Source organism: Falco peregrinus, chromosome 6, assembly GCF_023634155.1.
Source record: "Falco peregrinus isolate bFalPer1 chromosome 6, bFalPer1.pri, whole genome shotgun sequence".
NCBI classification, from domain to species: Eukaryota; Metazoa; Chordata; class Aves; order Falconiformes; family Falconidae; genus Falco; species Falco peregrinus.
Genome location: NC_073726.1, coordinates 85,945,356 through 85,962,552, shown reverse-complemented (window position 1 = coordinate 85,962,552; position 17,197 = coordinate 85,945,356). Strand labels below are relative to the sequence as shown.

Genomic DNA, 17,197 nt, shown 5'->3' with positions numbered 1-17,197 from the left:
TGGGCACGGCCACGGCCTTAGCTGAGGTAACTTTCCCCGAGTCCTCAGTTCCCAAGAAATGCTAATATCAGCTTTATATTAATCGGTAGACTCTAGTTTTCTGGCTTGTGTATCTGCAAGAATACGCGCAAGAATAAGTGGTGTTTTTTTCTTCAATACGTTGGCCTGCAGATGGGTGATGGATGGAATTAAGTAGATAGGAGTGCCTGTTGGAAGCAGCAGGGAGAAGGCTGCTTAAGGAATTGGGAGAAATACCAAGCTTTCAAAAAGCAAGCTTGTGAGTCAGTGGGATGGATGTTAGCCAACACTGAGAAGTCAAGGGTTAAAATTTCTCAGACATTTCTCGACAGGGGTGTCTTTTGAGCCTCAGTTCTCCCAGTCCTTTAGTTTTGGCAGTAAAATAGAATTGGTGTTCTGGCTAAGGTGATTATGGACAGGGAGAAGAGGTGGTAGGAGAGCATGTGCAGCGATCCCTGACTCTTTGAACATTACTGAGCAACTGTTAAGAAAGAGTCAGCAGGATATGACTAGCCGGGCATCTACAGACCACCAGCAAATGCTGCACAGGCAGAATACAAAGTAACAATCAGGATCAAACTGCAGATTTTTTTTTTAAAGTCACTTTTTTTTAAAGTGAGAGAAACAAGGACTGATGGTGACATTCTTTCTTCACAGCCTAGATGAAGGGACTGGGTGAGATGCACAGCTGGCAAGTATGGCTTGGAAACAAGTAAGATCCTTAGAAAATTTAAAAGTAAAATGTGCTAATTTTCTTCCTTGTTTCTTCCCCTCCACCTCTTTTTGTCTTTCAGACAGTTTCTTCCCTGTTTTAGGCTTGGCACCGTTATTGACCTCTTTGGTGTACCCACAGGCAATTTCCTGCCTCTTTGCTTTCCCATCTAAAATGGTTTCCTGCATCCTACAGGTAAATTTTAATTAACACAGGCAAAAAAGCCTCCAGTCTTTGAAGAGAGTTTGAAGAAATCTTGCCTGAATGTTTTTGAGCATTGTTCTGCTTCTAGCTGCTCAGCATGTCTCAGCTGCTCAGCATGTCTCGGCTGCTCCAGCTCTGCACGCTTTGACCATGAGCAGCAATTCCTCCCTCAGCAATGTGAAGGGCCTGAGGAACCTCACCACGCAGGAAGATGGGGCGGTCAGAGTCACAGAGTCCATCGCTATCATCGTCATTGCTATTTTCATCTGTTTGGGCAACCTGGTGATTGTCATCACCCTGTACCGGAAATCTTACCTTCTCACGCTGAGCAACAAGTTTGTGTTCAGCCTGACCCTCTCCAACTTTCTACTCTCTGTACTGGTGCTACCTTTTGTTGTCACCAGCTCCATCAGGCGAGAATGGATCTTCGGAGTTGTTTGGTGCAATTTCTCAGCCCTGCTCTACATGCTGATCAGCTCAGCCAGCATGCTTACTCTTGGACTCATAGCTATAGACAGGTGAGCAGCTCTTTTCTAATGAGTCTTAACAAATTGCCTACTCATTCCATACAGTGACTTGTTGGCTGCTCATAGAATTGAGAAGCACCGCAGTGGGTAACACTGCCTACTGTTGTAGTGTTATTTTTTCTTCAGCCCCTTGTGAAATTCTGATACAGAACAGAAGAAAGCAAAGTCGTCAATATGCAAAATGAGGACATGCATCTAGATTTTTTTAAAGCTATTAGTGGTAAAATAACATACTACTTGAGAAACAATAATGACTTAAAATTCCAGATTATATCCTAAGCATGCTTTCACATATAGGGACAGTTTTAATAGTTGCACATGTGCCTTCAGCTAAGTTTTACAATCTTGACTGCAATGATACGTATTTTTATATGTAATTATTTTTATAACAAGGTCCCTGAGCCCACTTTGAGGTTTGGAGAAAAGAGAACCAATTATCAACATCATTAAAATGTGGGGTTTTTTTATTGTATGTCTTTTGTTCTATTGACACTTTTCTTGTCCACCAGGTACTACGCTGTCCTGTACCCGATGGTTTACCCGATGAAGATAACGGGCAACAGAGCAGTGGTAGCTCTTGTGTATGTGTGGCTACATTCCCTTATTGGCTGTCTCCCTCCCCTTTTTGGCTGGTCGTCTTTAGAGTTTGACCAATTCAAGTGGATGTGTGTGGTGGCCTGGCATAAAGAGGCTGGCTACACTGCCTTTTGGCAGATCTGGTGCGCACTGCTGCCTTTCATGGTCATGATGATCTGCTATGGATTCATATTCCGCGTGGCAAGGATTAAGGCCCGCAAAATCCACTGTGGTAGCATCGTCATTGTGGAGGAGGACTCCCAGAAGAATGGGAGGAAGAACTCCAGCACCTCCACATCCTCTTCTGGCAGCCGACGGAATGCTTTCCAAGGGGTTGTCTACTCAGCCAACCAGTGCAAAGCTTTCATAACCATCTTGGTTGTCATCGGTGCTTTCGTGATTACGTGGGGGCCTTACATGGTAGTAATTACATCAGAGGCGCTTTGGGGAAAAAATAGTATTTCCCCTGCCTTGGAGACATTAGCTACATGGTTGTCCTTTTCCAGTGCCATTTGCCATCCACTAATTTATGGACTGTGGAACAAGACAGTGCGCAAGGAACTACTAGGAATGTGCTTTGGGGATCGGTATTATCGTGAGTCCTTTGTTCAGCGACACAGGACATCGAGGTTATTCAGCATTTCCAATAGGATCACAGGTAAGATGCTTGGCCGTAAAAGACATGCTTCCTGAATACCAGTAAGAGCAAGATTTAATGCCCGCTTCTTCTTGGCGTGTTTCAGGGCTCTGTAAACAAAGTGGGATGTTTCTGGAAGTTTCAGCAGTCTTTTGTTCAGGTTATCATAGACCCTTGAAAGGAGAATATTTTTGTGGGAGCTAACCTCTTTCTCCTCTCTAGTAAAATTTTCTCTGCTAGAGAAGACCTAGTGATGAGGTTAACAGATCATTTATTTTTTTCTCTCTCAAGTATTTCCTTTCATATGCCTGTTGTTTTATGTTACCCAGGTTTTTACACTACTAGTTGTACGTTTGCAGCGCTTGTTCTTTGATTCCTGGCTTTGTGCTACAACTCTGAGATCCACTAAAGTTACACTGGCCTTACTATATCTGTAAATTTGGTTTTTAGGCTTAATGACTGTGAAGAAAAGATCATAAACAAAGTAAAACTATGTAAAAGAGTAAAACTATTTGGTGTCTCCCTGAGCTGCCCGCTGAGAGCTTCATTGGCTCAGAGTTTGTTTTGGTGTGGTTTTGGTTCTTTTTAAGTAGAAATGCAACAAAATTCTGATTTTTATTATTTTTTTAATAATTTCCCTGGTCCTGTTCGGAAGCATCCAAAAACATCTTCATTGGGTCCCTTGGGATATTTCACGCGAAGGCAGGAATTTAAGTTATTTAATCGGGAGTGAAGATCTAAAATGCAGAAGGAAGGGGAAAGCAGCAAGGCATCTGTTGTCTTTCCTGCAACCTGGGATCGCTGGGAGAGACCCATCTAAATGAAAGAGTTCTGCAGCTGCAGCCACATGACAAACTGCAGGAGCTTTGGGAAATCTGTATCCATGAGATGCTGTGGATGAATACATTGGGAACTGCGGTGGGAGGGAAAGACAGGAAACTTCTTTCTCTTTCCATGCGATAAGAAACTGACAACTTCAAATTTATCAGGTGTCTTAGCTCGAGGCTGATAGGGAGGGGAAAAAACCCCAACCAAACCCACAACAAAATCTTGAAGTGGGATCCAAGGACAGCACTTTCCCTAGAGTCTCGTCTCTTCTTGTTTTGGAGATTTGAAAGAAGCCAGGCATTGCTGTGCCCCAGCCTCACTCACGGGCTTCCTGCCACACTAATGGGCTGTCACAGCTGCTGGTGGCTGCCAGGTTATTCTCTGTCTAGAAGGTGTCTGGCAAATATCCCCAATCTCTTGGAGTGTGTATGATCCTGTGTTCAGTCCATCTGGCACATAAAATACATGCAATTGCAGAAAGAGTGGGAGGGAGATGGTGCAGGTAGAAAGGAGTCTTGCCATATGGGAAGACTCCAAGGATATTTGAAAGCTGCTGACTGGATTTCAAAGATGGGAAGTCTAGATGCTGTGCAGTCTGGATCAGCAAGGTAAGTTTTATATGTAGAATAATAAAAACAGTAGAGTGGGTGTTACCCAAAGAGGTTTTTACTATAGCAGACCCTTTAAACATTCATTTTGTAACAAGAACAACACTTTTGCAGATTTGGGGCTATCTCCTCATCTCACTGCCCTCATGGCAGGTGGGCGACCATTAGGAAACAGCAGCAGCACAGGAGAGACAGGTTTCAGCTGCTCACAGGATTCAGGTAACTAAAAGTCTCTTGCTCTCTCTTTTTGGGCAGAAGATTGCACTTGTAACTTGGCGGAAATCTCTGGGATATTTTGTATTTACACACACAGATGTCTCTTGGTGGATGGATGACATTAAGTATCAGTTCCAGCTGTTACAACAAAACTGCTGCAGTTGCTTTTTCCTTCCTTGCTGTCAATATATTTACTTGCAAAATACTGTTTCCTCTAAGGAATGATGACCCTCCCTTAATAATGTGTCCTGGGAACAGGACTCGCAGCTTTTGTGCCCTTCTCCTGTAGTTTCTGTCATTCTTCAGGGAGTTTACATGTATCCACAAGGAACAGAGCAACGAAGTTCTGTGGAGAATGTGCTTGTGTGTTTCCTAGTTTGTCTTGCTCATCCTGCAGTCTAAACATAAACACTTAGGGTGGTTTCAGCTTATGATTTTGTCACTACTTGAGATCTCTCAATTGAAGATGATTTGGAAAAGGGCAAAAGAGTTTCGCTAGTAATTTTCTGTGCAGAACTGTAGCTAGATTTTTTTTTTTTTTTTGGCATTTAATTCAGCTACCACTCCTTAACTGCACTGCAGTTACTTTAAAGAATATTTCTGCTCTAGAGTCACCAGAGGGTGATCTTCTAACATTTCCTTGGTGTTAGATGTTTGTTTCTTTCTTTTGTAAAGGAAGTCTGTGGAGCTAGGATTTATTTTGGTAGTTGTTTTAGGCTGGTAGTTTTATGACTGTTATGGGTATTCTGCAGCTGCATGTGATGAAGGAGAATAGCATCCTGGTAAACCTGCCTGTTGTGGTTTAACCCCAGCCAGCAGCCAAGCACCACACAGCTGCTCGCTCACTCCCCCAGCAGTGGGATGGGGGAGAGAACTGGAAAAGTGAGAAAACTCATGGGTTGAGATAAAGACAGTTTAATAGGTAAAGCAAAAGCCACACACACAAGCAAAGCAAGGAATTAATTCACTAGTTCCCATGGGCAGGCAGGTGTTCAGTCATCTGCAGGAAAGCCAGGCTCCATCACGCGTGACGGTTACTTGGGAAGACAAATGCCATAACACCCAGTGTCCCCCCCTTTCCTTTCCCCAGCTAATATACTCGGCATGATGTCATGTGGTATGGAATACCCCTTTGGCTAGTTTGAGTCAGCTGTCCTGGCTGTGTCCCCTCCCAATTTTTCGTGCCCCTCCAGCCCTGTCACTGGCAGGGCCTAAGGAACCGGAAAGTCCTTCATTTATTATAAACATCACCCAGCAACAACTAAAACCATCAGGGTGCTATCAACATTGTTCTCACACCAAATCTAAGACACAGCACTGCACCAGCTACTAAGAAGAAAACTCTATCCCAGCTGAAACCAGGATACTGCCTCTGCTAAGAGGATATTGTGAGGTTTTTTTTTTCTTTCATTTCACCTTTTGATGAATGGTATTGATCAGTTTAAACAAATGAACAAACTAAATGCATACCAAATGCTGTTAGAAGTGCCACTGTTTGTTATGGAGGGTCCATAGCCTGGGAATGGATACACAAGGACCCACTTTGAAATACTGTTTCACTGGATGCCTTTACTGTGAGGAACTAAAGAGCAGAAAGAAGTCTTAGTCAGTCTTCAATGCTGCCTGCATTGATGTATGTGATCCTGTGGCCTGGTAAACAGAAGCTGGGCTCTTCATGTGAAAAACAGATGAAGTAGCAGGAAAGGACAATAATCCAAGTGGTGTCAGCTGCCACAAAATATGGAGACCTCAGTCCCAATTGCTAGAAATACTGCCTTAAGATCAGTTATTCCAAGGACAAAGATCCAGCCTGTAAGAATAAAGGGCTAGTCTCTTCACTAACCCCATTTGAAAAAACACACTGAACTCGTGCATTTGAAAAAAACCCACTAAAATTCTGCTCCATGGAAGAAAGTAGCTTTTTCTTCCTAGTGCCACCCTTCCATTGCACACTGTTTCTGAGGAGGCTGTGATACCCTTGCAGATCAGTAATAGTGGACTGTTTTCAGTAGACAGCCTCAAACCCAGCTAATTCACAGAATAGCACAGAAGTTGTTTGCTTACTTGGAACTGTGTATTAGGGCAGCAAGTCGTTCTCTTTTTTGTGCGCTGCAGGGAGATGTAAGACATAACATGCAAGTTTCACCTTAAAAATCTATATCATAATGAATTGTCAGCAAAGACTAGAGCTGTGGAGCAGCTAGTGTGTTGTCTAGAGGTATACCCCCAGTGATGTCTTTCACTTCTGTAAAATGGGTGCTGGAACACCTCTTTTTTGCACAGAATATATTCGGGATTAAAAGCAGTCAAGTGGGTGAAGATGTGAAGCCACCATCCGGAGGAGTTATGAAACCTGTGAAGGCTCTTTGTCCTAGGCCTGTTGTCACATCACAGGAGTAAATGGACTGATAGTAAAGTGTCACACATCGAATGTGTGCAAGTTGTGTCTTCCTGTAGCAGCTTACCTGAGGACAGCTTACTCAGCACTGTCCTAGTGTCTCCCCTAAATGCTTGCTCTGCTTTTCCCTTACACAGCAGAGACCAGCATTGCAAGGGAGGTCTAGGCTGCAGTTTTGCCCTTTGTGTGAAAACAAAAGATGTGGCAGAGATGCCAAGATGAATTTGCTTGTGCTCGTAAACTCTGTTTTATATTGTAAAGGTGCAAAGCAAATGCAGGGAGGTAAAAAAAACCCAAAAACTAAAGTCCTAAACTGGAAAAAAGACTCACCAGACAAAAAGGTAAAAAAACCCCAAAAACTAAAGTCCTAAACTGGAAAAAAGACTCACCAGACAAAAATCATTCCCAACCAGCAAGGGATTTTTCCCCATTAAAATACATTTCAAGAAAGTCAAAATAGATTAGAAACAAACTAAATTGAACAGAAAAATTCTCCAGTTCAGATTTCCATCCAGGTCTGATTACAAGCATGATATTTAGCAGCTATGGTCGTCTGCCTCTCAGGTAGCCACTGCTAGCCTCTTCTCTTAATCAGGAAATGGGGAAAGTTGCCCTCAACTTTACCCTTTATTTACTAAAGGTAAGGTTTCACCTATGTCTGCTGTCCTGTTGAGAGCTCTGCAGCTGAGCATTTCAGAGCTTCTTGAGGTTTTTAGATGGCTAATGAGAAAAGATTTCTAAATCTTCTGAATGAATACTCTGACTTCATTCTTTTTCTGTGCACTGTTCTAATTCAGGCTGAAATTTACTCAGAGAAGCTGGGTTTAGACAGTCTTTGAAGGAACTGCTATGGACCAAAAGAGTTTTTGCCACCACTTAAATATTTTATCATATTGTTTCTCTGTTTTGCTTGAGAACTCTTGCTTTGTTTCAGGAACAGATGCAATGCTTCTTGAAGATTATAGCTCAGATGGTCCTCATGCCCCACACTGCATTTGTCCTCCTCGAAGGAGGAGTTCAGTGACGTTTGAAGATGAAATAGAGCAAATTAAAGGTGGGTTTAGGGATAAATGTGGAAAAACTCAGAATTACCTATATTGCCTGCTCAGGAAGCCTCCCATGTCTTTCAGAATTGTTTTAAAACATCTCTGACCACTGTTCACCTTGACAGACCTGACTATTCAAGCAGGCACAACAGAAAGTAAGATCAGGTCTTTCTTGCAGTTCTCAAATAACAACAGGCAGGGAAAAGAGTTAGAAACTGGGGTTCCCTGCATACATATTATTTATGTTGCACAGCAGTATCCTCTCTGTAACTCTACTCACCTGGTGGCTGTTGCAGTCTTTTTTGTGTTTCTCAGGGAATACATTTTCCTGCCCTCATACATTGATTCCATTATCCCAACGTTTCTCATTTGCTGCCTGCTCTCAACTTTGTCATTCACAGACTTGAAATTCTTCCATTTACAGACTTCAATGGTCTGAATAGAATTTCATTGTGTTTCACTTACTTTTTTTAACTTAACTTTTACTTCACTTACTGAGTATGTTTCTCAGCAGATAGAGGAAAACAGATGAACCACATGCACTTTTTTCAGTCAACTCTGATTCTGTGCTAGCAAAGTGTTGCTGTGTGCTGTGATCGTCTGTAAAACATGGCAAAGTTAGTTTAAGCTGATAGTTATGGACTAGTAGACTTGGTAATAACTGGATTTATTAAACACAAATGTTTGTGGACACTACAAAAATGAGTAGAATGTTTTTAAGAGTCAAGTAATAATAAAACCTGACTGATTTTTTTATGATTCTGAAATGAGAAGACTCTTCCTGTGAACCTTTCTTTTCAAACATCTTGGCAAAATGCACTCTTGCCCTCTTCCCAGCGTGAGCTGATTATTTCCTTTTATGATATTTTTACATTATCGTACGTTTCCCATTATCTTTCTGGTGATTATGTAGGGGCAGACATCTGATTTTTTGTGCAGTGCAGTGAAAGGAGGAGGCCTTAGTGCAAAAGTTCCCCACAGGTTTAGCAGTTCTTTCTGGTATGTCTCAGGTTTTTCAGAATCTCTGAGACTTTAACTTATTTCAGGTGCCTCACTGAAGAATTGTGTTTAGGATGAACACCTGTGTTGCTCAATGTGTTGGTGGTTATATAGATGCTACAAAAACAACTACATCAACACTGAAGAGCAGGTGTATTCAAGGTAATAAAAGGTTGGGAAGAAGTATACTACTGCCTGCAGCTGCAGTTTTCAACCTGTCCTGGCATGGCGAGCTCTGTGGCTTCCCCACTGGAAGTGGCTCCCACAGTGTGGCTGGAACAAATTTAAGCCTAAGAACAGCAGACTGCTGATTTTAATCACTGCTTGGAAGAAGCACTTGAAATTTGGGTGCCGTTAATCCATAAACACAGCATCTGGTGTTTGGGTTTAAAACATAGTATAAAATAGCTCCTAGACTGCACTGCTCATGTCAGTGAAGTGTGAGATCTTAGTTCAAATGCACTGAGAATTGCTGTAAGGCTGTAAGTCATGCTTACAGCAGGGCAAGTACAAATTGAGAAATTTGTTTCTGTCATCTGCAGGATGTCTTGCCTGATGCCAGACAATTCCTGTTGTCCCTGATCCTGGACTCGAGATAGTAAGCAGAAATCAGGCTGTTGACTTCATTTGAATTAAGACCAAAAAAATCCAGCGTGCACAGGTTCAGATTCAGAAAATCATTCAACATAAACTTAATTCATTAAGTTAAATGTGTATAAGCACTTTGTTTCATCAGATCTTTTTTTTTTTTTCACTTGGAGGCAGTCTTTCTCTGCTTGACCTATCGAGGTCACTCTGAACCTTTATGTTCTATGAACCATTTGGTTATCCTGGCTATTGCTAGTACGTGCGCTCTGTAGGTTAGTTACTTTGCAGAAGGCATGATTATACCTTTACAAAAGGATCAGTGTTAGTCTTCAAGCATTTGTGCAGCCATACTGATCAACTGTTACTTTTCTGATGTGTTGGTGTTTTGGGTTTTGGTCTTTTTTTTTCCAGAAGCTGCAAAGAATTCTGTTCTTCATGTAAAAGCCGAAGTCCATAAATCTCTGGACAGTTACGCATCCAGTTTAGCAAGAGCTATTGAAGCTGATGTGAAAATCAGCTTGTTTGGGGAAGATGCTTTACCAGGAGCTCTGTTCCCTGTGCGGACTCTGCCAGGAAGCAGTATGAACACACGGCGTGGTATCAGACCCCATGCTAGCCAAAGACTTAAGTTGCAGAGCATCGATGAAGGGAATATTTGACAGGAGCACTGGAGTAAGAAAACTGAATGAAACCACTAAGCAGGACCTACTACAGCTGTTAGTGTTACAACAGAACCAGGATACCTTTTTGGGATGCTGTCGGTGTTTTTTCAGCACTTGAAAACCAGCTGAATTCTGGTACTTAAATCAACATTTTACAGCAGTGTTTGTTTACTCTTTAGGGTGCTAATGACTCTTGTGCCATGTCTTAAATCTGTCACACAGTGCATAGGAATGCAGGGTTTGGTTTCATCAACCAGATCATTAGTCTATTGAGTCTTGGGTCCATTACTGGCCAAAGCCGATACAGGAATGAAAATGGAGAAGTATATGCAGTGTTTATTTCAATGTTGCATTGATCCTTTTCTGACCGCCAGGATAATCAGTTTATACTCAATAGCTGGAGTGCTCTGATAGGTCGTGCATTGGATACCACATGCAGCTTTTCTGTCAGAGACTCCCAAATGAGGAACATGGACTTCAATAAGGGCAAAACTTGAACTTTTCGGAGAGCTTATGTAGAGTATCGTCATACTTACCCTTGCTAGTGGGTGTTTCTGGCTGTTCAGCAGTCACATTACTAGATCTGAAATTGGATTGTGCATTGCTTCTGTGTTGTAAGACACCAGCTTCTCTAGATGTAATAGATGGGAGCAGATCTGTGCTGGAAACATCACAGAGACTATATTTGAGGGAATCATCAGTGCAGAGTTCTTAGTTTCTCTGAGAACTTCAATTCACTTCCCCAGTTTTGCTTTTACTAAAATGGTACTCTACAGCTGTGGTAAGCTTGACAGAATATAAATAAGGTGTTACCACTTCAGGATTCATCTTTTCTAGAAAGACAATTTCTATCAGTTGTTTTTTTTTAATCAGGAGGGAATGTAGTATTTAAGCTATAGTTACCTCGGTGCATCTATTTCTTGGAGTATTAATTCATTAATCTCTAAAATGAGAACATTTGGCACTTACATTGCACTTTGCATGTTCTTAAGCACTGTACAGACATTACCATGTTAGGCCTTTGTGGGAGGTTTCATCAGCCCTGCTTGCCAAAGAAGGGAACTCGGCCACAGTCAAGCTGCTGGCAATGAAACAAGCTGCAAGGTAGAAAAGTTTGTTACGGAAAGAGGGATGAGGTATATCATACAAGCATGTGGGCTTGAGGAACCTTTCTGTGCCTTCCTGGGCTGGTCCCTTCCTTACCTTGTGGGGGTTACAGCCCTGCCTTACTGCTTATTTCAAAGAGAGGGAGACCTAAGTGCATAGGGTGATATCTTGGGGGTGGGTGTCGGTAGCAAACGGACTTAAGGACCAAGGATTTGCGTTTGTTTACTCTGTGTCTGCTCGCCCTAGCCTTCACTTTTCCCCAGAAGTGATTTATATGAGTTTTTTGCTGCAGATTGTTTGGACATCAGGGGCAGGATGTTTCCATTTGGGCAAAAACTGGGTGTATACTTGTTAAATTATGGCTGTGTGCAACTCATTTGCAAGCACAGAAGCAAACTGTGGCAGAGCCTCAGTCCAGTACTGTATTTAGACATCCTGTTTGTCTGTGTTCCCAACTCAGAATTGTATTCCACATGAGCTTATGTCCATCTCTGGACAAAGCAGCTTGACTTTGTGAGCTAGCCTGAATCCCATTACATTCCCATGTAAGATATAACTGCATGCTTAAAATTCAGTACATGGTTTACTGATTAAGAACAGGTTGTTAAAGCAAGAACACTTAAGCACCAGTAAGGTGGTTCTTTGCATAATGCAGGAATGAAATGACTAATAATAGCGAGGGCCTCACTCTGGTATTTTTTGCTTCTAGTACGTTAGATAAATTGGCACCTGTGGGCACTCAGTCAAAAAAGAAAAATCCCAGTATTTGCCAGGAAATGTCTTGCGCTGAGGTCATCATTGCTATCACAGTTGCTTGTAGTACTCTGCGCTCCGTAAAGTATACACTTGCCCTGGGTGGCTTGAAGCATTCTATCTGTGTCCCTTTTATTTCATATTCCTGCTTCCAAACAAGTTGAGCAAAGTTGTGGCTGTGAAAAGGGCACACGTGGGCGCGTATGTGTTGTGGTGCTAGCCTAAACCGGTGTATATTTAGGAGGAAAAATACCAAGGCACGTGTGAAAGCACAAAATTGTTACTAGTGTGTAAAAGTCACGTTTTTCACGCAGGTACTCAGCCAAATTCAGCCTTCAGGCAAGTCAGTGGGGTTGCATCTGTTTACACCATGACTGAATTTGGCTGTCGATGTTAATTTTGCTAATCTGTTATTTAGTGTAAATGTTGTTAATCCTTTTGTACACACATTATAACCTTTCCATAATTCTCTTACTACCAGAGTCATTATCTCAGTTGAATTGTCATTAACAAAAGCAGTCAGGAACAAATGCACGCATTTTATAAAATTGTAATCCCCATTTTAAATACAGAAGAAAAAAGAAACGTTTCCAGCTTCCGATAGTCAGTGCTGCGTGTTTATACTTCTGCTACTACAACTTAAGTTTATTTCGGAGTACTTCACTTTTCACGGACGAGCCTGGCAGCGGAGGCCGTTCCCGCAGCACCAGGCAGGCCGGGGTGAGCGCTGGTCTCACCGTCGGGCTGGTGCCACCACCGCGGAGCAGCGCCCTGTCATCGCGTACCGCCCGAAACGCGGGGGAGCGGAGGCCACGCCCCCTGCCTCTGGCCACGCCCCATCGGGCTGCCCTCTCGCCAATGGCAGCGCGCCTTCCTCTTCCCGCCCTTTCCCCGGCGTTATGAATCGGAACCTGCGGGGGTGCGGGAGCGACGAGGAGCAGTGAATTCAGGGCGCGGCTGCGATTGGCTCCGCCGCTCTGGTTGGGCGGTCTGATTGGCTGGGTTCAGGAAGGGGCGTGGCAGCTGCCGCCCGGCGGTGGGCTCGGTGCGGTGTTGGGGGGAGCCTGTGCGTGCGGAGAGCCGGGCCGGAGGCAAAGCGCTTAAAAACCTGCGGGGGTAAAGGAACAAAGGATGTATCGGTCGGAATAATGGAGAAACGAAACCGATGCCTGAAGAAGAGGCGATTTCCCCCTCAGCCGGCGTTCCGCGCGCTGCCTTGGGGCCGGAGCGGGGGCAGTGCCCGGGACAGCCCGCTGGTGGAGCCTCTGGCAGTGACAGTGATGAAGCAGGGTTTTGTTTATTCCTCATCCGATAAAAGTAAACCTGAGAAATCAGTTAAGAGTTTGCGCTTAAGAGAGATTCCATCGGGAAAATGAGGAAGGAGCACGCAGTGGGCATCACTGATGGGAGCTGCAGCATCGCATGGTGTGGAAGGACCCCAGGACACTACAGCTCTTTGCAACCATCGTGTAGTCCAGCTGAAGCAGAAGGTCACTTACTGCACCCATTATTCCCTTTTTTTTTTTTTTGGTTTGGTGTCCAGGGGGACTTCTCTTACTCATGACAGGTATCAGAATATGGTATCCCCTCACAGCAGAAATGCAAAATATTTCGATGGTTTAGGAAAACGGTCCAAGGCAGGGAATTCAGCCTAGGCACAGGCTAGTTGCTTTAAGCCACATATGAGACAATCACCCCTAAGGTAATACAACCTTCTGCATTTGGGGATGCTCAGTTTTTACCTGCCTGAGATTGTGCCTGTCTTTTACCCAGAAAGTAATTTGCCTAAGATGGAACAGTGCACAACCAGCTTGACCTTTTTAAATAACATGGCTATTTCTGGTGGTCTCTCTTGGCCTTGTGGAGTGAGAGTGATCTAGCCATGAAAGTTCATTTACAATGAAATAAACTGCCTGTTTGTTTTTTTTAATAATTGCCAACAACTGTGTTTCATAGTTTTTATTATCAAAATCCCTGTTTGCCTAGAGCTCAGAATAGCATCTCAAAATAGTCAGAACTGTTGTCCCTGCTAGCGTAGAAAGAAACGTGCAAATAGGTTGAATGTTGGGTGCTTTGAGAGATGTCAGGATTGTCCAAATCACTTGACTACCTGTTCCATAAAAAGAGAGGCTCTGTGTCCTTGCATCTTTCCTAAACTACAATAATGGCTAGCTTATTTTCTGCTAAAAACCTATTTAATCACACTGGATGGCATTTAAATGCTTTTGGAGATTGCAGAACAGTATCAAAATACAAATTACTATGGCGTAAGATTAGTGTTTTAAAACTTCTGACTTGCTTGCTTTCTGTTGGCAGAGAGTTTGGCTTGGTAAGCACCCTCAGGTTTTGGATTCTATTTTGTTCTTGCAGAGTGCATTGGTTACAGTGAACATTCAGCTGCTACCAGATAAAGGGGGATGGTTATTAAAGCAAGTGCAGGATTCAGAAGCTGCACTTGGTGCTTTTAACATTTAGACAGCAGATACTACTGAAACAGGTAGGGCTAAATGTTTTTGCCCCAGAACTCTGCAAAACAGTTTCTGTTACTATAGTTGTTAATATTGAGGAAACATAGGAATGATTATAACCTGAAAGAGGGTGGGTTTAGTTTGGACATCAGGAAGAAACTTTTTATGATGAGGGTGATACGACACTGGGACAGGTTTCCCAGAGAAGTTGCGTATGGCCTATTGTTGGAAGTGTTCAAGGTCAGGTTGGACAGGGCAACCTGATCAAAGGAACCTGATCTAGTGAAAGATACTCCCTTCCGTGGGGGTGGGGGGCGGGTTGGGCTAGATGATCTTTGAAGGTTGCATCCAACACAAACCATTCTGTGATTCCATGCTAAACCTGGGGGAAAATAATAACAGCAACTGCAAGGGTAGGACCAAGGAGGGAACAGGGTACAACTGATGCATCTTGGAGCAATTTCCCAGTATCTAATGGTAACTCAATGCTTAAAAGGGACACAGGCAAATGGCAGTGTGATTTATTCTCTTTGGGAGTAGTTGTGGGGGGAAGCAAAGCTACAGCATCCCCCCCCCAGTTTGATTTGAATGGTGGAATATTGAATGTAAGTATATGTGACATGACAGGGAGTCAGTATTTGAGTGATTTAGATATTAAACAGGATGTTTACAGTCTTGCTTTCACTAAACCTGACTCAGAGATATTTACTTCAGCAATTCAACCCAGACTGTTAAGCTGGAGTACTTCTTCATCTTAACGGGGTCATGATAACACTTCTGGGAGCTGCCCAGGCAAAAGTTGTCGGTGATGTAATTGTCACATGAGGGCAGTTAGGAGAATACAAGCGGAAAGGGAAGAGAGGATATTACACTGTGTGGAAAACTGCAAAAGAAAAAAGTTACCTGAAAGGATATGTTTGTAGCTGTATTGTTGTCTGGAGTCCCAAAAGGACAGAACTGATGGGAAAACTAACCTTTATGGGAAAAATATAAGCAATTGCAAGGAAAAAAGAGATCACAAAAGGATGTTAGAACAATAGATAGACCAACTACACCTTCCACTCCCCTCCTCCACCTTCAGTGAAGAGAGGGAGAGTACACCAGGACCAAGTAATAATATGATCTTGCCTCCGTGGCTCACTGGAAAAACATACAAAACTCATATTGACCAACTAGATGTGGTTTCTTCTTAGATGTTGCACCTTCAAGATGCAACAGGTTTTTGGGACCCCCACAGAGAGATAACAGCCCTTGTATTCCCCTGAAAATACATTGGAGCCATCATAACCAGCAGTGGGTGTTAGCTGTAATGGACAGAGGGGCTAAGGTCACTTTAACTTCTGGAGACCCATCCCAATATCCAAACGATAGATTCAAGGAAATTTATGTCTTTGGGGGCAGAAGAACCTGTTTGTGAAATCTCTTTGATATTACGATTAGATTCCTACCCACCTTTTATAGCAAAAAATGTGGGTAGCTAAAGTATTGCAATATATTATTTGTTGGAAGGTAAAACTTTCATGATGTTGGCAGAACTACTTTTTTGTGTTTCATACTATGATTCTGGAAAAGGTGTTTGTGGCTGCCATTGTTCCGGACTCCCGGAACACCCCCCTCTGACTGGTTGCATCCAAGCAGTACAAAGATTGCCCAGATAATTGGACAGTTAGCAGGGGCTGGTGTTGTTCCCTGGTGGAGAAAGTTGATTGCTGATTCTTAAATCAGGCTGCCCCACACTTGCAGCCCTCATGCCTGACATGGTCACGCTCCCTGAGCTAAGTGAAACCAAAGCTGGGCCATGGCACCCTGTGCTAGATCCAACTAATGCTTTGTTTAGCATTCCAACAGCTAAGGAATCACAGGAGCAACTGGCATTCTCATGGGAGCATCAGCAGCATGCCTTCACAGTTGTGGCCCAGGGGTATCTACAGAGCCCTGTGATTTGTCATGGGCTGGTAGCCCAGCATTTGGAAGTCTGCAGTATTTCCCCACGTCATAAATGGTGGGGGAAATCCACTCTGTGGATGACGTTATTATCACTGGTCCCTGCTGAGATCCTGGCCCAAGGGTCAGGGGTTCAAAATCCTTAATATTAGAACATTGTGCTAATATTCCTAAATATGTTCTGCAAAATTTGATTCAGAAGAAATGGTGAATTCAGTTTGTTTTGCAGAATGTGGCTATTGATATCTTACTGGGCAAGTGTCACAGTTGCACTAGCTCAAAGCAATGTCTGTCAATGATCTGTACAATTACTCGGAAGTTTGGAGCCCTGCCTATCCAGCATATGATGGACTCTCTTTAGGGCCCACCAGTGTTGTCTGTCTGCCTAGATTCTTCTAAGTGTCCTCTGGGGGGCCATTCAGCATCCTTATGATGCCTCTCTCTGTGGGATCTGGGGGCTCCAAGTGCTTTGCAGGGCGCTCCAGTGTTTTCTGAGTATGTTTGGTGCTAGCAGAGTATTGTGGTTTTCTGTGCATCCCAGGGTCCCCCTGAATCTCTTTTGCTGTAACACCAATTTCCTTTCTGTGCTATGGTCAGCTAAATGTCCTCCGGGGCAGCTCTGTACCCTCCAAGTGCCTTTCTGTGTGCTCCCAGGGCCTCTTTGTGCTTGTTGGTACCAACAGTGCGGCTGAGTGCAATGCAGGGCCCCCCGCGTTCCTTTCAGTGTAGCCTCTGGCCTCCGTGAGTGCCTTTCTCTCCAGTTCAAGTTCCCTGGGACCGTTTGGGAGCAGTCTAGGATCCAATGGTACCCTGCAGTCTCCGGAGTGCATTTCAGTGGTGTCAACAGGCCATCAGTTACTTTCTGGATGTCGTTCTGTGCTGCCTGTACTCCTCCTAGTGCCTTCG

General features: G+C 43.5%; 1 protein-coding gene across 3 annotated transcripts; it reads left to right on the top strand.

Moving 5' to 3' along the window:
* Nucleotides 1-668: 668 nt before the first annotated feature.
* GPR161 (G protein-coupled receptor 161) lies at nucleotides 669-12,478 on the top strand. 3 transcript variants are annotated; one of them, XM_055807136.1, is made up of 7 exons: nucleotides 669-730; nucleotides 834-925; nucleotides 1,023-1,452; nucleotides 1,971-2,695; nucleotides 4,225-4,329; nucleotides 7,659-7,778; nucleotides 9,769-12,478. In XM_055807136.1, the coding sequence occupies exons 3-7, from the start codon at nucleotides 1,085-1,087 to the stop codon at nucleotides 10,014-10,016; spliced, it is 1,566 nt and encodes a 521-aa protein (XP_055663111.1). In that variant the 5' UTR covers nucleotides 669-730; nucleotides 834-925; nucleotides 1,023-1,084; the 3' UTR covers nucleotides 10,017-12,478. The 3 variants fall into 3 exon arrangements, with proteins under 3 accessions (XP_055663111.1, XP_027638213.2, XP_055663112.1); XM_055807137.1 differs by having other exon boundaries at nucleotides 674-713; nucleotides 813-925; XM_027782412.2 differs by having other exon boundaries at nucleotides 834-1,452.
* The last annotated feature ends 4,719 nt before the right edge of the window (nucleotides 12,479-17,197 follow it).

Excerpts from the sequence above, each read along its gene's own strand:
- GPR161 (XM_027782412.2), top strand. The coding sequence starts at position 995 with ATGTTTTTGAGCATTGTTCTGCTTCTAGCTGCTCAGCATGTCTCAGCT. Across the intron at positions 1,453-1,970 it reads GGACTCATAGCTATAGACAG|GTACTACGCTGTCCTGTACC; the intron begins GTGAGCAGCTCT and ends CTTGTCCACCAG. Across the intron at positions 2,696-4,224 it reads CATTTCCAATAGGATCACAG|ATTTGGGGCTATCTCCTCAT; the intron begins GTAAGATGCTTG and ends ACACTTTTGCAG.